A 22,195-nucleotide genomic window follows, 5' to 3' on the forward strand; every position below is an offset into this window, starting at 1 on the left:
ACTCCAGACCCACTGCAGTGTACCTGACTCCAATGGTCAAGCAAGCCACAGGGCAGTCAGTTCAAGGGGCATTTAGGGATGGGTAACAAATTCTGGGCCTGGCCAATGATGGTCACTTCTCACGAGAGAATGAATTAATTTAACCCTGGTAATATTCTGGTAAATTAACCCACTCTAGGGTCAAGGTACCTTTCTGGATGGGAGTGCTAAACACAGAATTCCAAGTACTTATCACTCCGAAAGTGCACGAAGCATTCAGGAGTTAGCTAGAGGAACCACGAGCTGCTTAGCAATAGCATTACAAGCAAACATCCCTCATCTAGGTCTCTAACTAACAACTGAGACACGGATTGTATAGAAATCTGATTAATTGAATCTGGTCAAATTTAAAACAACACCGCAGATTTAACTAACATACAATAAATTTCTTATCTGTGCTTTAAGCCTTTTTCACAATTATAATTTTCAAAAAAAAAGTCACTAGTTGTAATGTGGAACCCGACAGCTCACTTGGTGCCATGGTGTTGAGGTGAACATTCCATTTGCAAAACTCGCTTAGTCTCGACTGAAGTAGAATTCACTGTGAAAGCTCAGTAATGGGTTTGCTTTGAAGAACAAGCTCAGACAACAGAACATAGTTTCACAGAGTCAAAGTTATGCAGCAGGGAAACAGACCCTTTGGTCCAACTTGTCCATGCTGACCAGATTTCCTAAAGTAACCTAGGCCCGTTTTCCAGCATTTGGCTCATATCCCTCTAAAATCTTCCTAGTCATATACCCATCCAGATGCCTTTTAAGTGTTGTAATCGTACCAGCCTCCACCAAAAAGTTGCCTTAGGTTCCTTTTATAGGTCTCCCCTCGCACCTCAAATCTATGCCCTCTAGTTTTAGGCACTGCTACCCTGGGGAAAAAGACCTTGGCTATTCACCCTACCCATGCCTCTCGTGATATTATAAACCTCTCTATAAAAGGTCACCCTTCATCTCCGACACTCCAGGGAAAACAGCCCCAGCCCATTCAGCCTCTCCTCATAGCTTAAACCCTCCAACCCTGGCTACATCCTTGTAATTCTTTACAGAACCCTTGCAAGTTCCACAACATCTTTCCTACAGCAGGGAGAGCAGAACTGAATGCGGTATTCTAGAAGGGGCCGAACTAATGTCCCGTACAGCTGTAACATAACCTCCCAACTGCTACACTCAAACACTGACCAATAAAGGCAAACATACCAAGCGCCTTCTTCACTATCATGTCTACCTGCAACTCCACTCTCAAGGAACTATGAACCTGCATTCCAAGGTCTCTTCATTCAGCAATACCACCTAGGACCTTACCATTAGGCATATAAGTCCTGCCCTGGTTTGCCTTTCCAAAATGCAGCACCTCACATTTATCTTAATCGAAATCCATCTGTCACTCTTTGGCCCATTTGCCCATCTGATCGAAGTCCCGTTGTACTCAGAGGTAATGTTTGTCGCTCTCTGAAATAGTATCCTTCACAATACAGACACTGCATCAGAAACTCCCTCCCCAAAAAGGAAAACTGACCCACAGTCAAAGATTTCAGCGCAGGACGTACCCAAGTTAATTAAGTGTCAAAGGGAGTCTGCCTGCCTGATAAATATTTGCCAATTGGTCCACACATTGTACACAGCCAGGCAGACTGGTACATCAGTGAGGAGGCCCCTGCCACCCAGTAACTATGGTGGTGGTGGTGGTGGGAAGCAGCCCTGGCTCATCTTTGTCAACTGATTTCCATGGACACACTCAAAGAAGAGTTCACCCTGGTAATCCTGAAGAATCCTCATCCTTTGACCAACAACAAAGACAGGTGATCTGCTCATGACCTGTCTGTGGGATCTTGCTGTGTATATCAAGTGGGCTGCTTCTCTTTCCTGCACAACCGTGCCTTTAAGAAAAAAACTCACTTCCAACACGCTCCAGGATATGCTGTGGTCCAGCCAGGAGCTACACAAATGCAGGTCGCTGTGCATTCCCGTTTGAAACAATTTAATTCCAGACCCATGCTTGGCATCTGATCAGAGTCTCTCATTCGGCTCTGGAAAGGGTAAATTTCACACTGTCTGACCCCAAGTGTTCACAAATGGCCCCTTCCAAAATAAAACTCCCACATTTCAAATGGGCCTAAGGGGTTTCATACCTCAGCAAACAAGTATTTTAACATACAGCTGGGGGGGAGTGTATCAAAACTTAAAGTTGATACAGTGAAAAAACAACTAGTCAGACCTTTTGCAGCCAGAGTGCAGGGTGACAAACGAGGTGAGGAGGAGAACTGGTTTTGTTTTCAATTACAGTAGAGAAATACAAACACAGAAAGCAGGTTGAAACAATGACTGCAACAGACCTGCCCCCACAGCACACACGCACGACTGCTGCATGTTAGATTTCCGCTTTCTAAACGCTTCTGACCTGCTTCAAATTAATTGAGCTTTTGTGGAGGGGCAGTTTGTCCTCAGTCAGGGGGTAATGGAGGGCTAATAAGGGTCAAAAACCGCACCCCCCCCTCCCCCGCCCACACACCACTTCAAAATGATGGGAAGGGGAAGTAATGCCTGTTTCAAACATGCATTTAACCCTCTCTGCTGTATTGCAAAACCACCTCGACACTTCAGTATCACCTCATTTTACAGCCTCCTTTTAGTCTAAAACAGGCTTCCGACTTTTGCCACAGTCTTGAAGAAGCAAAAGGGGCCTCTCCCCGCACACGCAGCACATGCAGCACATGCAAACTTTCAAGCCCCAGTCTGCACTAAAGTTTTTTTCTCGTTTGTCAGTTTCAGCTGTAACGCGCTCGGAAGTGGCACTCACCCCAGTGTGCTGATGAAACCATTGACAGTCCCTTCGGCATATAGGGACACGACATCCCCAATGTGCAGGAAGCTGGACAGTTTCTCCATTATCTCATCTTACTGAGGCCAGTCCAGGGGTCGAAGAGAGAGGGACGCTGGAGGACTGTGATCCCAGCCCCACGGCTGGACAGAGCAGAGAACAAGACAGCTGCAGTCGGACTTGGCTCTCTCTCTTTAAACTCTCTCCCACACACAATTATACTTACTTACTCACACACTCTCTCTGAGCTCAGTCCAGAGCAGAAACAAAAATTCATAACACATACACACACATTGCAAAAATAAAAATGAGACAACAGCAGCAACGCGGAAGTGAGTAGAGGAATGTCATTCTGAGCTAGACACTCCGCCCTCAGTGAGCTCCCACATTGCTCTGATTAGCTTGGAGCCTGCAACTGGGCAAATAGAGGCATTCCTCGACAAGCCTTGGCTCAACTTCAGTTCTAAACCCTCCCCAAAACAACAATGTGCCTCCACACTTCAGTTTTGTGTCTGTCTCTGTCCGGCCCTTGTTATGTCAGCACTTCATTTATAAATTAGGTAAATATTATCTACTTACCCCAGCATATCCAGGGGAACAGAAAATAAGTCCTATCATCGACATTCACATCCCATGAACAAACGTAGGCCATTCAGCCTATCGAGTCTTCTCTGCTATTCAGTGATCTGATAATCCTCAACTCCACTTTCCTACCCTTAATTCTGTTACTGGTTAAAAATCCATCTATCTTAGCCTTAAATACACTTAATGACCCATCCTCATCAGAGGTAAAGAATTCCATATATTCACAAGCCTGTAAGAGAATAATTTCTCCTCATCTGTGCCTATCTGTGTGTATTATGTCCTCTGGTCCTATACTCTCCCACAAGGGGAAGCAGCCTTTCCACGTCTACACTCTCAAGCCCTGTAAGAATTTAGTATGATTCAATAAAGTTGCATCTCATTCTTCTAAACTCCAATGAACACAGAACCAAGATACTTCACCTCTTCTCATAATAGAGTCCCTCCATATCGGAGATCAGCCTAGTGGACATTCTCTGGGCTGTCTCCAATCCCAGTATAGCTTTCCGAAGATAAGGTAGTCAAAATGACTTACAGTATTCCAGCTGGTCTGACTAGTGCCTTGCACAGTTTTAGCAAAACCTCCCTACTTTTATACTCCATTCCCTTTGGAGTAAATGCCATTTGCCTTCCCTGTTATCTGTTGAACTTAGATACTGGCTTATTTGTGATTCACACAGTAGGATCCCTAAATCTTTCTGTGTTGTAGCTTTCTGCAGGCTTTCCCCATTTAAATAATACTCAGCTCATCTATTCTTCCTGCCAAAGTGCATGACCTCATGTTTTCCCCACATTATGCTTCACCAAACATGTTTCTGCCCACTCACGTAACCTTCTATATACGTCTGCAGTCTCTTTATGTTATCCTTACCTTCCCACCCACTTCTGCATCATCCACATACTTGGGTGATACAACATTCACTTTGGCATCCATGTTGCGAATATCTGTTGTAAACAGTTGTGACTCCAGCACTAATTCCTGTGCACTCCACTCCTTAGAGGTTGGCATTCCTGAAAATGTCGTCTTATTCCCGATTCTCTGTCTCTGTTTAGTTAGCCAATCCTCTATCCATACCAATCTAATATGGCCTCCTAGCTTATTAAGTAGTCTTATGTTTGGTACCTAGTTTGGTTGAGACTGGTCAGTTTTTTTGACCTGTGAATATAGATCAGCTCTGACCATGGCTCTGTTTCAGATCTTCACACAGAATCTGAGTGAACCAGAGTGAATATCAACAGTTTAGATGATTGCAGATATAATGGGAACTGCAGATGCTGGCGAGTCCGAGATAACAAAGTGTGGAGCTGGATGAACACAGCAGGCCAAGCAGCATCAGAGGAGCACAAAAGCTGATGTTTCGGGCCTAGACCCTTCATCTGATGGTTAGACGATTACCGCTAGTTTCTGCTAGAAAAATGGGATATTACTCATTACAGAGTCATAGAGTTATACAGACAGTTATACTAGTCCATGTCAAACATAATCCCAAACTAAATTAGTCCTACCTGCCTGCTCCTTATAATTCTTTGAAGTTTGCATCACATATAGACTCGGTGGTTAACAAAAAAGGTGCAAAGCACAGTTACCTTCATTGCTCAGTACTTTGAGTGTAAGAATTGGGATGTTACGTTGAGGTTGTACAGGACGTTGGTGAGGCCTCTCTGGGCTACTGTGTGCAGTTCTGGTCCCCCTGTTATTGGAAGGATATTATTAAGCTGGAGAGGGTTCAGAAGAGATTTACCAGGGTATTGCAGATATGGAGGGTTTGAGTTGTTAAGAAAGGCTGGATAGGCTGGGAATTCTTTCATTGGAGTGTAGGAAGCTGAGAGTAACCTTATAGAAGTTTATAAAATCATGAGGGGTATAGATAGGGTGGATGGCAGGCGTCTTTTGCCTGGGGTGGGGGATTTCAAGACTCTGGGGCATATATTTAAGGTGAGAGGAGAGAGATTTAAAAAAGACACGAGAGGCATTTTGTTTTACACAGGGGGTGGACTGTGTGTTATTGCCACCAAGTACTGATAGACTATCAATGAGTTCTGGTATCACTTTTGGTAATGAGGAAAGTCTGAAAATTCCCCAGCTGTTGCAGTAAGTTACCAACAGTTTGTGGTGAAATTATAGATCTTCATACCTCTGATTCCTCTTGTATAAATCATTTATCTGTCTTCTGTTTTCTTCCTTCATTGGCTTTGGCATTCACTCTTTTGGGTTTGATCATCGGAATGGGGAGAAATGCTCCAAAGACACATTGTTTTATCTCCTTAATGCTTCAGCTGTGGACTACCAAAGAATATAATATTTTAGAGCAAGGCAGTTGTGCAAAAAATCATTTTAGATTAGATTTAGATTTTTTACTGTCACACGTACTCAAGCACAGAAGTACGGGAGTAAAGTGAAAAGTGAGTAATGTTGCCACATAAGGCACTATCTTTAGGTACTAGTACCTAGGTACAGAAGACCTAGAAACAAAGTAGTACGGGAAACGGTTAAAACGTTAGCCAGTAGTTCATAGAATAGATAGAAAAAGAAAGAAATAGGGTAATAGATAACATTAAAGTCTTTCTTAATTTAAAGTGGGAAAATAAAGGATATGGGATCTCTACAGTGTGGATCCAGGCTATTTGGCCCATCGAATCCATGCCAACACTTCAAAGATCATCCCAACCAGACCCTGTGCTTGTAACCTGCATTTCCCACTTCTAAGATGGTTGCAGCTTTACAAGTGATGTGTACTGGAGCGCATTGAGAGTTGTATGCCATGTTGCACCTCCCTGTAACAGATAGAGCAGAAGCAGAATGTGTCCAAATGCACAGGTCTGAAAAGCATTCAGGCTTGGACTGATCAATGGCAAAGGAGCTGATGAGTTCAAGTAGTAAGAGACAAGTGCTAGAGGGCAACATTTGTATTGGCTCTTAACCAATTTGCTATGGCTTGTTTGGGGCCAGTGCAGCAGGGAACCGTACAATCTACAAAGACAGAGCAGCAAGCTGTCTCTCTGTGTACCTCTCTCTTGTGAAAAGTCTCCAGTAACAACTAGCTGTCTGCCCCTGACTTTTCTCTGCAAATTCCTTACTGGAGGAAGAACAGAATGCCTTCAAAGACTGTGAAAGGATGAAATCTCAATCAGTGAATGAGAGAACATTGGTGTGTGAGCAATCATTTGTGAATGACAAAAAGCTGAAAGGAATTGGAAGAAATCAAAAGAACTAACTCATCGTCTTCAGGCTGGTGCTATTGAACTGTGTCTCCCCAACTTTTTTCTCTTATTGCACACTTTAATATCCATTTTTATCTATGTATTTAAGAAGTGGGAAGCAGTGTTAAGTAGGAGTAGAGTTTATACTGTAGAGCTGTAAGTTAAAAACTCATGTTTTCCAATTGCTGTTGGTTAAAGAAAATTTGCTGGTAATATATAGTTACTTTCTTACTGAGCCCAAAAACCTGGTGAGTGTTTTGTTTGAATCTGAGTGCTTCAGTCAGGCAAACTGAGGACTTTGGACCATGTGATTAAAGCTTCTCATATTTGTGATGACTCTGAGAACAATGGGGCTTGATCTCCAGTACATTGGCCAGTTAGTCATGACAATGCTGTTTTTTTTTCCAAATTTCTGGTATCCCTTCTAAGGCATTTTATTGGCTGTAATATGGTTGGGTTGTTCTCTGATGACACGAAAGGCACTATATAAATGAAAGTTCTTCCTTTGATATGTATTTTTAGGTAACCGCACCTCACCTACAATTACACGCAACACTGGAGACACCCAAAGAAGTGTTCTCAGCCCCCTACTTTACTCCCTATACACCCTCAACTCTGTTGCCAAATTCTGAATGAATGCCATCTACAAGTTCGCTGATGACACCACCATAATGGGACGGATATCTAACAACGATGAGTCAAAATACAGAAGGGATTTAGAGGGCTTGGTTGGGTGATGCAATGAAAACAATCTGTCTCTCAGTGTCAGCAAAACTAAAGAGCTCATCATTGACTTTAGAATTAAAGAGGAGGACATGCCCCCCCCCGCCATCTACATCAACAGAATTGAGGTTGAGAGAGTGAAGAGCATCAAGTTCCTCAGAGTAATGGTAACAGATGACCTGTCCTGGACTTTCCACGTAAATGTGATGGTCAAGAAGGCACAACAATGTCTCCTGTTCCTCAGATGGCTCAGGAAATTTGTCATGTCCATAGGTCCCTCACCAACCTCTACGGATGCACCATAGAAAGCATACTGTCCAGGTGCATAACGGCCTGGTACGGCAACTGCTCTGCCCAGGACCATAAGGAACTACAGAAAGTTCTATACACAGCCCAGGCCTTCACAGAAGCCAACCTTCCAACCATGGACTCTATTTACATGGCTCACTGCCGCAGAAAGGATTCTGACATCAAAGATCCATTACACCCTAGTAATGATCTCAATAGACAATAGACAATAGGTGCTGGAGTAGGCCATTTGGCCCTTCGAGCCAGCACCACCATTCATTATGATCATGGCTGATCATCCACAATCAGTATCCTGTTCCTGCCTTATCCTCATAACCCTTGATTCCACTACCTTTAAGAGTTCTATCCATCTCTTTCTTGAAAGTATCCAGAGAGTTGGCCTCCACTGCCTTCTGGGGCAGAGCATTCCATACATCCACCACTCTCTGGGTGAAGAAGCTTTTCCTCAACTCTGTTCTAAATGGCTTACCCCTTATTTTTAAATGTGTCCTCTGGTTCTGGACTCACCCATCAGCAGAAACATGCTTCCTGCCTCCAGAGTGTCCAATCCCTTAATAATCTTATACGCCTCAATCAGATCCCCGCTCAGCCTTCTAAACTCAAGTGTATACAAGCCCAAGATAATAAAATGTGAGGCTGGATGAACACAGCAGGCCAAGCAGCATCTCAGGAGCACAAAAGCTGACGTTTCGGGCCTAGACCCTTCATCAGAGAGGGGGATGGGGGGAGGGAACTGGAATAAATAGGGAGAGAGGGGGAGGCGGACCGAAGATGGAGAGTAAAGAAGATAGGTGGAGAGAGTGTAGGTGGGGAGGTAGGGAGGGGATAGGTCAGTCCAGGGAAGACGGACAGGTCAAGGAGGTGGGATGAGGTTAGTAGGTAGCGGGGGGTGCGGCTTGGGGTGGGAGGAAGGGATGGGTGAGAGGAAGAACCGGTTAGGGAGGCAGAGACAGGTTGGACTGGTTTTGGGATGCAGTGGGTGGGGGGGAAGAGCTGGGCTGGTTGTGTGGTGCAGTGGGGGGAGGGGACGAACTGGGCTGGTTGAGGGATGCAGTAGGGGAAGGGGAGATTTTGAAACTGGTGAAGTCCACATTGATACCATATGGCTGCAGGGTTCCCAGGCGGAATATGAGTTGCTGTTCCTGCAACCTTCGGGTAGCATCATTGTGGCAGTGCAGGAGGCCCATGATGGACATGTCATCAAGAGAATGGGAGGGGGAGTGGAAATGGTTTGCGACTGGGAGGTGCAGTTGTTTTTTGCAAACTGAGCGGAGGTGTTCTGCAAAGCGGTCCCCAAGCCTCCGCTTGGTTTCCCCGCTTGGGGACCGCTTTGCAGAACACCTCCGCTCAGTTCGCAAAAAACAACTGCACCTCCCAGTCGCAAACCATTTCCACTCCCCCTCCCATTCTCTTGATGACATGTCCATCATGGGCCTCCTGCACTGCCACAATGATGCTACCCGAAGGTTGCAGGAACAGCAACTCATATTCCGCCTGGGAACCCTGCAGCCATATGGTATCAATGTGGACTTCACCAGTTTCAAAATCTCCCCTTCCCCTACGGCATCCCTCAACCAGCCCAGTTCGTCCCCTCCCCCCACTGCACCACACAACCAGCCCAGCTCTTCCCCCCCACCCACTGCATCCCAAAACCAGTCCAACATGTCTCTGCCTCCCTAACCGGTTCTTCCTCTCACCCATCCCTTCCTCCCACCCCAAGCCGCACCCCCCGCTACCTACTAACCTCATCCCACCTCCTTGACCTGTCCGTCTTCCCTGGACTGACCTATCCCCTCCCTACCTCCCCACCTACACTCTCTCCACCTATCTTCTTTACTCTCCATCTTCGGTCCGCCTCCCCCTCTCTCCCTATTTATTCCAGTTCCCTCCCCCCATCCCCCTCTCTGATGAAGGGTCTAGGCCCGAAACGTCAGCTTTTGTGCTCCTGAGATGCTGCTTGGCCTGCTGTGTTCATCCAGCCTCACATTTTATTATCTTGGAATTCTCCAGCATCTGCAGTTCCCATTATCTCTGTATACAAGCCCAGTTCCTCCAATCTTTCAACATATGATAGTCCCGCCATTCTGGGAATTGACCTCGTGAACCTACGCTACAATCCCTCAATAGCAAGAATCTCCTACAGCCTCTTCCATCAGGCAGGAAAGACAGAAGCCTGAACACACGCACAAGCAGGTCCAGGAACAGCTTCTTCCCAGCCATTCTCAGACTGTTGAATGGAATCTAGCCTCAGATAATGTAACCTGTATACCTCTAAGTCTTATTTGCTGTGATCTGCCTGTACCGTCTGTAAACAAATCTTTTCACTATATTTCAGTACTCGAGACACTAAAATCAAGAATAAAAAAAATCAAAGTAAGGTTTCCAACTCAGGATAATTGTGCCTTTGAGTGAACTTGCGGATGATGGTTTTCCATTGAATCTGTTGTCTTTGTCCTTGTGGGTGAGAATTGTCACGTTTGGAAGGTGCTGTTGAAAGAGCTTTGGTGAGTCATGGATGGCACACACTGTTGCTACAGAGGATCAGTTATGCAGATTGCTTTGTCCCTGATGGTGTCGAATTTCTTGAGTGTCACTGGAGCTGTAGCCGTCCAGGCAAGAGGGGAGTATTCCATCACACTGCTGATCTGTGTGTTGTTGGTGGTAGACAGTCTTTGGAAAGTCAGGAGTTGAGTTACTCGCTGCAGTATTCCCAGCCTCTGACATGCTCTTGTAGCCACTGTGTTTATGTGATGAGTTCAGTTGAGTTTCAAGTCAATGGTAACCCTCAGGATGTTGATAGTGTGGGATTCAGTGACGGTAATGCCAAGAGAAGATCATTCATGTCAAGAGAAGGTAAAATGCCGTGAATTTTGCTTGCCATTAATTATTCCTAGCCTGGATGTTTTCTAGCAATTGTTACTTTTGAACATGGATGTTTCACCATCTGAGGAGTTGTGAACGGTGTTGAACATTGTGTGATCTTTGCTGAACTTCCCCACATCTGACCTTATGATAGAGGGAACTTCATTGAATCAGCAGCTGAAGATGGTTGGGCCTAGAAATCAAAAGATATTCTATGCTGATGTATGCTCACACAAACAGAAACTCATGACAGATTTAGAAAGATCTGTAGAGAAAACATTAAATTCACATTCTTGAGGCATGTAGCCTGTTTCAATGGGTGAGCCAATGCTCTAACTCCAGCCTTGAAGGCAAGGATGATTTGATTTTTCAGGAATGTAGGTGAAGCAGTCAAAATACACAACTACATGAAGTGGGTGTACAGCAACAGCCGCATTTTAAGAAAATGACCCAAGGTTATACAGCAACATAAGACAAAAATGCTAAAGATACCAAGGTGATAGGTGGGTGACGGATTTTCGTCATCATCAAAGAGGAAGGTGCATTAGAAAGGAGGGACGGGGGACAAATCCGAGAGAGTAGTGCTACTGGTGGGGTGAAATGAAGGGCTGATATATGAGATGTCAGTATTGCAGCATTGCCATGAGGACAGTGGGTTGTGGGGCTGGAGGAGGTTGCAGAGGTAAACAGAAAACAAAGATGAGAATCTTCAATTTGAAGGGATTGGAGAAATTTTGCATTGAGGGCCCTGATACATATTGTTCCTAAATTTTTCACCAGAGATATACTCCAGCACTGAGAGTACTCCTAGCTCACACAGTGAAATGTGAAGAGCTTAATACATCACATAAATAACAGCTTCTTCCTGCATATCAAGATAATGCTGTTATTACACTGATCTCTGTATAAATAATACACAATAAGCCATTCTTTGTAATCACTGACATTAATGCTCATATTTCACTGATTAATTTAACTAACAAATCAAAGCAGCACTAATCTAAGATTTTTAACATAATTATGATCCTCTATATGCCACAATAACATAATGAATGTATTACATTAAAAAAGCAAGATATACCATGAAATGTAAACTATTTCAAAGACATACTTTATTGAGTGTTGAGTAGAATGTTCATTTTCCTTCCCTTTCAATGCGTAGGTAGCAAATTCAAATGAGAGGGTGATATTTGATTCATAATCACTATTGATAAACATACTATTGAAGCACATTGGTTACAGGGTTTAGTAAATTGGAGCCAAGAATTGGCCCATTCAGATTCCACATGACTTGCAAACAGTATCCTCCAAACTCTTCTCACCAGCCCTAGGCAAGACCAGGGAATGTGGCTTATTTTGTGTGGCCGAGGATTGCAGGGCTAGACAAGGTTATAGGAGGGTAAGGCCATGAAAGGAGTTCAACAGCAGGTCAAGAAGTTTTAAATTTCATGTGTTTGGAAACAGTGTAAACTGGAACCAGGTAAAGAGGAGGAGTGAGTGGAACTTGGCGCATGATAAACTATGGACAACAGATAAAATAAAGTTGATAGAAGGCAAAGATTAGGGTACTGGCCAGCAGAGAATCAAGCCTGGTGCAGGGATGAGTGTAACGCCTCAGCAGTAACTGAGGTGGGGATAGAGGTAAGGACCATTACAAAGGTAATCTATGTTACATTAATTGGAACTTAGGTCAGGTTTCTATCTCAAGTCAGAAACATGGGCAGGTCAGATTGGAACATGGGATGGTGGAATCACAGATGACAGCTGGGATCATCCTTTTGTTCAACTGGAAGAAATTGTGTCTCTTTCAAGATTGTTTGTTGGACCAGCAATGTGGCCCTATTGTAACTACAGCTGAAGGCCCCATAAGATAATAAAAAGATTGAGATGGCCATCATCAACACACTCGAGAAAGCAGATTCTGTGCTGCCAGGTAACATTGCAAAAGAGCAGCGTGTCGGTGAGGAAGAGTCATAGAGTCAGTGTTAGACTCATACAGCACAGAAGCAGACCATTTGGCCCAACTCGTCCATGTCGACCAAGTTTCCCAAACTAAACTAGTCCCGCTTGCCTCTGGCAGTTCATATCACACACAAAACACCCTCTGTGGGAAAAAGTTACCTCTCAGGTCCCTTTTAAATTTTTCTCCTCTTGCCTTAAAAAACGCCGTCCAGTTTTGAGCTTCCCCACCCTTAGGAAAAGATACCTGCCTTTCACCTTATCTATACCACTCATGATCTTATAAACCCCTCAACCTCCTACGCTCCAGTGAAAAAAAATTCCCAGCCGAGCCAATCTCTCCTTTTAACTCAAACTCTCCATTCCCATCAACATCCTGGTAAATCTTTTCTGAACCCTCTCCAATATAATAATATCCTTCCTATAACAGGGTGGCCAGAACTGGGAACGGTACTCCAGAAGAGGCCTCACCAAGGTCCGGCACAACCTCAGCACGACATCCCAAATGTGAGGAAGAGAAAGGAGGCCTTCTCTGGTGATGGAACTCCTCTAGACATGACTACCTAGTTGTTGCAATCACCTTTACATATTGCAGAAGCCTTATGCACTTATACTTTTCATTGGTAATTTTGTATAAAAGTAAAGAGCGATAGAACATTCAGTTTAGAAATATTTTGCAGTTCTATTGTTCCATTTACACCTCTGGTGCTTCTTGACCTGGGCATTCCTTGAAGCTGTTGTAACATCATTTATGTGACACCAGGTTGGGCATCCCTGAGCTGTAATGCGAAAATGATTCCCGTGGCAGAATTTGCTAATGTGTACACTGGCGCTGATGTTGTGTCCCCTACCTCAAGTAATAAGTGCCAGTGTAACTGGGTGAACAGAAGTGAAGTTTGTACAATACAGTACAACAGTTGTTAGAAACAATCGTGTTTGGCCTGTGTGTTGTGATGCTATGTATTTATTCTTGATCCTCAATGATTGAACACAATGTCAAATGGACTTAAATAAAGAAGGTCAACATGATTTGAGGGTTTGTTTGTAATAGGACATTGTTTTTTAAAAAAATTAGAACATTTAATTCTCTAATCTGACTCATGATTTTTGGAAAGCAATATCTGATATGAAGATCTCTGCTTATTTAGCTGGAATAATGAGGAGACAGGCTGGGATTCGAAATTGTGAAATTGTACAATACAAAGGAAGTCATTTAATAGGTAAAGAAATATCTCTTAGTTTTGTATCCAATCACACCTCTGATACTTTCTGACGTGTAGTCACTGATGCAGTGTGTGTTGCCCCCGTGAGATATAGCTACTTAGTCCCAGAGAGCCATAGGGTGGGGATGGTCAACATGGCTTTGTGTGTAGAGTTTTTTGAAAAAGTAACAAAGAGGTTTGATGAGGGCAGAGCAGTGGACCTGATCCATATGGACTTCAGTAAGGCTTTCGGCAATGTTTCTCACGGTAGACTGGTTATCAAGGTTAAATCACATGGAATACAGGGAGAACTAGCCATTTGGATACCGAACTGGCTCAAAGACAGAAGGCAGAGGGTGGTGGTGGAGGATTTTCATACTGGAGGACTGTGACCAATGGTATCCCACAAGGATCGGGGCTGGGGTCCATTGTTTTATGTCATTTATGTACATGATTTGGGTATGAACACAGGAGGTATGGTTAGTAAGTTTGCGACGACACTGGAGTTGGAGATATAGTGGGCAGCAAGGAAGTTTACCTCAGAGTTCAATAAGATCTTCATCAGATCGACTAATGGGCCTAGGAGTGGCAGATGCAGTTTAATTTAGGTAATAGTGAGGTGCGGCCTTTTAGAAAGGCAAATCAGGGCAGGACTTGTACACATAATGGTAAGGTCGTGGGGAGTGTTGCTGAACAGAGACACCTTGGAGTTTCATAGTTCCTTGAAAGTGCAGTCACAGGTAGATAGGACAGTGAAGGAGGTGTTTGGTACACTATTGGTAATAGCATTGAGTATAGGAGTTGGGAGGTCATGTTGTAGATCTGCAGGACATTGGTTAGGCCACAATTGGAATATTGCATGCAATTCTGGTCTCCCTGCTATAGAAAGGGTATTTTGAAACTTTCAGAAAAGATTTACAAGGATGTTGCCAAGGTTGGAGGGTTTGAGTTATCGGGGCAGATTGAATTGGCTGGGGCCATTTTCCCTGGAGCATCAGAGACAGAAGGATGACCTTACAGATGTTGAGAAAACCTTGAGAGGCATGGATCGGCTAAATAGACAGTCTTTTTCCCAGGGTTAGGGAGTCCAAAACTAGAGGCCATAGGTTTAAGGTGAGAGGGGCAAAATTTTAAAAGGGACTTAAGGGGCAACATTTTCACACAGAGGGTGGTGCATGTATGGAATGAGCTGCCAGAGGAAGAGGCGGAACTGGTACAATTACAGCATTTAAAAGGCATCTGGAAGGGTACACGAATAGGAAAGATTTAGAGGAATATGGGCTAAATAGGACTAGATTTATTTAGGATATGTGGTCAGCATGGAGAAGTTGGACCAAAGGGTGTCTTTCCATACTGTTTATCCCTATGACTCTATGACTGTAAATGATAGTGCACAGATGGTACCATTTGGCCCATCCTGTCCATGCTGACCCACAGACACCCAGTTGCCCTTTCCAGTTCCATCTTCCTACACACAGCACATAGCCCTGCAGTTTACAGCACTTAAAGTGCGGACCCAGGCACTTTCTAAGAGAGTTTAGGGTCTCAGCCTCCATCACCAACTCACACAGCAAATTCCAGGCACTCACCACCATCCCCACATTCCACTCTAATCCTTCTGCCACTGAGTTTGAATCTATGACTCCTGGTTTTGAACACTCTGCCAAGGGAAATGCATTCCTCCTGTCACCTTTGTCACTACCCCTCACATTGTTGTAAACCTCAATCATGTCAGCCCTCGCTGTTCCGAGGTAAACGACCCCAACCTCTCCATTCCTACATAGCTACAATTCTCCAGCCCTGGAAACATACTGCTCTGGCCTCTCTCTGGACCAATTACATCCTCCCTGTAATGTGCTGACCAAACCCTTACAAATACTCCCAATATGGCCTCATCATTGCCTTATACAGTTTCTTCATTCTATCCTTACTCTTGCATTCTATCCCTCTGCCAATGAAGGAGAGCATTCCATCTGCCTTCTTTACAACCATACCTACCTGTATTTTTACCTTTAGGGACCTGTGCCAACATCTCTCTCCCTTCACCCTTCCCTCTCAGTATAGTCCTGTTTGCGAGTTTTGAGAAGATTTGTAGCTCAGGTTGAGGTTCTGGATGTGAGTTTGCTCGCTGAGCTGGAAGGTTAGTTTTCAGACATTTCGTCACCATTCTAGATAACATCATCAGTGAGCCTCCGATGAAGCGCTGGTGTTATGTCCCGCTTTCTATTTATCTGGTTAGGTTTCCTTGGGGTGGTGATGTCATTTCCTGTGTTGGTGATGTCATTTCCTGTTCTTTTTCTCAGAGGGTGGTAGATTGGCTCCAAATCAATGTGTTTGTTGAAGGAGTTCCGGTTGGAATGCCATGCTTCTAGGAATTCTCGTGCGTGTCTCTGTTTGGCTAGTCCTAGGATGGATGTGTTGTCCCAATCAAAGTGGTGTCCTTCCTTATCTGTATGTAAGGATACGAGTGATAGTGGGTCATGTCGTTTTGTGGCTAGTTGATGTTCATGTATTCTGGTGGCTATTTTTCTCCCTGTTTGTCCAACGTAGTGTTTGTCACAGTTCTTGCAAGGTATTTTGTAGATGACGTTTGTTTTGCTTGTTGTCTGTATAGGGTCTTTTAAGTTCATTAGCTGCTGGTTTAGTGTGTTGGTGGGTTTGTGGGCTATCCTGATGCCAAGAGGTCCGAGTAGTCTGGCAGTCATTTTGGAAATGTCTTTGATGTAGGGGAGAGTGGTTATGGTTTCTGAGCTCATTTTGTCTGTTTGTTTGGGTTTGTTGCTGAGAAATCGGCGGACTGTGTACATTGGGTACCCATTCTTTTTGAATACGCTGTATAGGTGATTTTCCTCTGCTCTGCGTAGTTCCTCTGTGCTGCAGTGTGTGGTGGCTCGTTGGAATAATGTTCTAATGCAGCTTCGTTTGTGGGTGTTGGGATGGTTGCTCCTGTAGTTCAGTATGTGGTCCGTATGTGTTGTTTTTCTGTAGACGCTGGTTTGAAGTTCCCCATTGACTGTTCATTCTACTGTGACATCTAGGAATGGCAGTTTGTTGTTGTTTAGAATAGAAAGCGAGACATAACACCAGCGCTTCGTCGGAGGCTCACTGATGATGTTACCTAGAAAGGTGACGAAACGTCTGAAAACTAACCTTCCAGCTCAGCGATCAAACTCACATCCATAGTCCTGTTTATTGTATATATCCCCCTTTTCTGTTTGACCTTCCTAAATGCATTACCTCAGAGTTGAATCTCATCCTGCCCTCTGCACCAACCCATCTGTATCATTTGGGAGTTTACAGCTATCCCCTACTCAATCTACTACATGGGCAATTTTGGTTCAATCCTCCAACCCTTTTGAATCTTATTTAACCATTTGCCATCTCGGAGGTAATATGGATTCTGATCCCAGCACCATCCTGTTTGGGAATTCCAAGTCTTAATAATCCTCTGGAAACTATTAACCTGTTAATCCCTTAATCTTTGTGAGAATCTTGATATTAGATTTATGCCACTGATTTGCCAAGCAGGGTTCACACATTTCCCATATTTGTTTGCTTTTAAAAAAACTTCATAATTATGTTCATCTCTGTCTGATCTCCTACTAAAAAGTGCCTGGATATTTTGTAGAATCCTTACATTGCAGAAGGAGGCCATTCAGCCCATCAAATCCAGACTGATCCTCTGAAGAGCATCCTGCCCAGACCCATTCCCTATCCCAGCCCCTGTAACCCTGCATTTTCCATGGCCGATCCACCTAGCCTGTACATCTTTGGACTGTGGGAGGAAACTGGAGCACCCAGAGGAAACCCACACAGACACGGGGAGAACGTGCAAACTCCACACAACAGTCGCCTGAGGGTGGAATTGAACCTGGGTCCCTGGGGCTGTGAGGCAGCGCTGCTAACCACTAAGTATTTGGATGGGCAATCTTATTAGTTGCGTGAATTATTGAGACAACCTGAGATTGTGTGTTTGGTTCGGATATCTCTGTTTGTTCAACAAGTATGGTCTGGAATTGTTTTGTGGATCCTCTAAAATATACAAGTGGTTTTGCAATGTCTCTGTAAACAGACCTTCCCCTGCATATGATTCTCAGATTAGAAACGAGCAGATAGAGGCATCAGCGATGGCAGTTTAAATCAAAAGGTAAGTTGAGATGGAACTGACATCTTTTTCATTCACAGGATGAGGTCATTGCTGACCAGACAGCATTTATTGCCCATCCCTAATTGCCCAGAGCGAAATTCAGAGTCAACCACATTGCTGTGGGTCTGGAGTCACATGTACGCCAGACCGGGTAAGGATGCTAGTTTCCTTCCCTAAGGGATGTTAATGAACCAGATGGGATTTTCTGACAATCGACATTGGATTTATGGTCATCACTAGACTCATAATTGCAAATTTTTTTTTGAATTCAAATTCCACCTTTTGCCGTAGCGGGATTCGAACCCAGATCCCCAGAATATTACCTGGGTCTCTGAATTAACAGTGTAACAATAATGCCATGAGGCCTTTGCCTCCCCCATATCATTAGACAGTGACCCCTGCTTCTGGGCTCTACTGTCATTGGGAGCCTTTGTCCATCACACGTGGCATTCTAAAGTGTGAATTTTCAATTAAGTTTCGACAACATTAAATTCCCATTCCCCTTCATGGCTCAACCTCTGCCGTAGTAACCAACAGTAACACACCACCCACCCACCCCACCGCACCCTCAGCAAAGGTGAGATGTTTTTAATTCCAAAGCTCTCCATTGCCCCGCCTATCCCTGTAATCTCCTCCAGACTTTCGACACTCCAGGGTCTCTGCGTTCCGATAATTTGAGCCTCTTGAGCATCACTCATCCTCATCACTCCACAATTGGCGGCCATGCCTGCAACTGTCTGGATCCTAAAGTCTGGAATTCCCTCTCTGCACCTCTCAAATTCTTCACTTTACTTTTGTCCTTTAAGAAACTTCTTAAAGTCTATCTTTTGATCAGGATTTCAGCTGCCTGACATAATATCTCCTCATGTGGCTTAGTGTTGTGCTTTATTTTACAACCTTCCTGTCAAATACTTTGGGGTAACCATAGAGACTGTTGGAGAAACTCAGCAGGTCTGGCAGCATCTGTGGAGACAGAAACAGAGTTCCTGTTTGAGTCTGATCTAACTCTTCTTCAGAGCTGAAATAGCTTAAGTGCTTTGGGACTTTATGAGGTTAAAGGTGCTATATAAATAGAGATTGTTGCAGACATCTTGCTTATATTTAGCTCTGCCCAGAGTTCATAGTAAATTCAGTGCAGCTATGAAATGGAGAATAACTTCACGAAATCATCACTGGGGAATTGTCCCTGACAATCGGTCGTTGATGCTCAAAATTGATCTCTTGACATGTAGAGACAGCAATTTCCTGGCTCCTTTAACCTGTCAACACCAGCCCAAATGTTAGGGATAAAGAATTAGACACTCTTTTGCCAGAAGCTATTTCAACCTTGAACCCGCTTCAGCTCTTAATCAATATTGGAAATCTGGTATCTATCACCCACTTACAGTTTGTCACACTTCCTTCCGATGCTATGATTGTACTATGCCTGGAATGCAAGCTGTGAGAAATGATACGTGACTGGGTTTGATTAATTTCTCTGTCTCACTTTCAGACATCCAGCCTTGTACGGCTAGCTGGTGCAGCAGCTATGACAGACTGTAATACCAAATATCGCTCCCTGGGTAGCTGCTGTGGCTCTGAGTCTGACCACTCTGGGTCATCCTGATAAACTCAAACTGTCTTCTCTTTCCGGCCTTTCCTTTAGTTACTCCAAACTGGCCTCACTCGGAGCCCTTCGCTCACTCTGATTCCTGAGTAGTTTTCACAGCCCAGTCCTCAAACTCTTTTCCACTTGCCAATTCTCTAAACCCTCCATTCATTTCCTGCCCTCCTATCCCTCCAATCACCCTCCTATCACCCTCCTGCCCTCCTGCCCTCCTATCCCTCCAATCACCCTCCTGCCCTCCTATCCCTCCAATCACCCTCCTGCCCTCCTGCCCTCCTATCTCTCCAATCACCCTCCTGCCCAACTGCCCTCCTATCTCTCCAATCACACTCCTGCCCTCCTATCCCTCCAATCATCCTCCTGCCCTCCTATCTCTCCAATCACACTCCTGCCCTCCTGCCCTCCTATCTCTCCAATTACACTCCTGCCTTCCTGCCCTCCTATCTCTCCAATCACACTCCTGTCCTCCTATCCCTCCAGTCACCCTCCAGCCCTCCTATCTCTCCAGTCACCCTCCTGCCCTCCTATCTCTCCAGTCACCCTCCGGCCCTCCTATCCCTCCAATCACCTCCAGCCCTCCTTTTTGAGGACAGGGCAATGTTAAGAACTGTCTCCAAACTTAGGCTTCTTAAGGACTCTCTTTTTCACATTTTATTAGAAAACATTATTATAATTAGAGATATACCAGGGTCCAATCTTGCTGTTAGATTATTGAGAGACTATTCCCTGAACTATATCTACTATCCTCTAATGATCTAATCCAATTAAATCCGCGCACACTGTGCTATTTATACCCAGTGGGAGATAACTCTGTGGCATTATCACAGCATTGTTCCAGGGTCCCAAAGCCTTTACACAACACCAAGTGCCTGTGCCTTATTTTAAAGATATATTTTATTCAGAAAAATATCTTTGAGTGTGTACATAATCACAAACGCAGTTTGGCTTTGTACAGTAGCATATCAAGTAAAGAAACAAACATTGGAGTTTGACTCTATCCCAACAAACCAAAGGCATCTCTTATGCATACAGGGCTATATTTACATACATTGAGGCACCAAGAGAGCTTGAAGCCGAACAGGCCCCCAAGTCACATCAGCAGGAACAGTTTAGATGCTGGTCTTTCCCTACTGGCCTTTATCTGCAGCTGCCCAAGGCTTTAGTGAGTCCTCAACACATAGTCCTGGACCTTGGAATGTGCCAGTCTGCAACAGCCAGTCAGGGTCAACTCCTTGCTCTGGAAGACCAGCAAGTTTTGGGCAGACCAAAGAGCACCTTTCACCGAGTTGACGCTCCTCCAGGTTCAGTTGATGATTATCTGGGACTGCGTCCCAGGGACCAGATTGTAGAGCACGGAGTCCCGCGTCACGGTGCTGCTGAGCACAAACTTCAACAAATGCCCTAACATCTTCCTCCAGCCTTCCTTTGCCAAGGAACGTCCCAGGAGATGTGTGACAGTTTCTTCATTAGCACAGCTGCTTCGAGGGCAGTGTGAGATGGCACACTGGGGCCGGGCGCACAGGAAGGATCTCACAGGTAGTGCCCTACTCACAAAGCACCCGCATTCTCAGAGGAGCTCAGATTTCTCCCAAATTCTGCTGGGGTACACAGTAAAGGTGTCTCATCTGTTGTGCACATTTTTGCCTTTCCTTTGCAAACATATGACAGGAAAAGGAAGAAACCATTTCTACCACTTCTCCATTTTCGGTCCAATTGGTGTCTCTTCAGACATGTGCAGTTTGCTCACAGCGTGTTCAGAGTTGAGTTAATCCCCAGAAGAATTCAGTTTCAAATTGACTGTACTCTGGTTCAAACAGTTATTAGCTTGAGACGGGTTTTGCTGTTGGAATCACCAACAAAGTCATAGCTGAGGCAAGAATGACACCGTTTTTATCACCTGCTAGTTCTAGGAGAGAACACTCTCACAGGTAATCGTCACATAATAATTGTGTCCCACAGTTGGACGTAAACACTCCCTATCTCAGTTTAACCAACAAAAAGCACAAAATGATTAAAGTCCACACAACTACATCCCGAAACTGTGAGCAGTAAGAACACAGACCCAAGAACCTTATTTGAATTTTAGATCAGAAAAGCCTTTAGCTACGTCTGATTGTGCACATTTTTATGTTGTTGATGTGAGTGCTTTTTCATTCCTGGCTAAACCAATGTTGCCATGGCCACCTGCCAGTCAAAACATCAACAAAACGAAGTTTGGCTCTTGGCAGGTAAGTTGTGAGCTGCACAATCCTCTCATCAAAGGACACTGATAGACAGTTAAATAAAAACTGAAAGAACTGCGGATGCTGTAAATCAGGAACAAAAACAGAAGTTTCTGGAAAAGCTCAGCAGGTCTGGCAGCGTCTGTGAAGATTAAAAAACAGAGTTAACATTTCGGGACCAGTGACCTTTCCTCACAACTCAACCAATATACTGTTGACCTGTTCTCATGTTAGAAACTTCTCCTGTGCAACTGCTAGAGTATTGATGGGCTGAATGGCTTTCTGAGCCACTGCAACTTCATTAACTGAAGCAACTGAGTCTTCCTTCAATGGGCACGGTGGCTCACTGGTTAGCACTGCCACTTCATGGCACCAGGGACCTGGGTTCGATTCCAGCCTCGGGCGACTGTCTGTGTGCAGTTTGCACATTCTCCCTGTGTCTATGTGGGTTTCCTCCCACAGTCCAAAGATGTGCAGGTTATGTGGATTGGCCATGGGAAATGCAGGGTTACAAGGATAGGGTGGGTCTGG

The 22,195-nt window shown here is 44.5% G+C and overlaps 1 protein-coding gene across 2 annotated transcripts in view; it reads right to left on the reverse strand.

Moving 5' to 3' along the window:
* The window catches only part of itpr2 (inositol 1,4,5-trisphosphate receptor, type 2), a 235,633-nt gene extending 232,433 nt beyond the window's left edge, over window positions 1–3,200 (reverse strand). The window contains exon 1 of one of the 2 annotated variants that reach the window (XM_059654708.1): window positions 2,831–3,200. In XM_059654708.1, the coding sequence (XP_059510691.1) occupies window positions 2,831–2,919 (89 nt within the window). In that variant the 5' untranslated portion in view covers window positions 2,920–3,200. The remainder of the gene's footprint in view (window positions 1–2,830) is intronic. The other variant, XM_059654707.1, reaches the window with a different exon arrangement.
* Between the last annotated feature and the right edge of the window lie 18,995 nt (window positions 3,201–22,195).

This window comes from Stegostoma tigrinum, chromosome 25 (assembly GCF_030684315.1).
Source record: "Stegostoma tigrinum isolate sSteTig4 chromosome 25, sSteTig4.hap1, whole genome shotgun sequence".
NCBI classification, from domain to species: domain Eukaryota; kingdom Metazoa; phylum Chordata; class Chondrichthyes; order Orectolobiformes; family Stegostomatidae; genus Stegostoma; species Stegostoma tigrinum.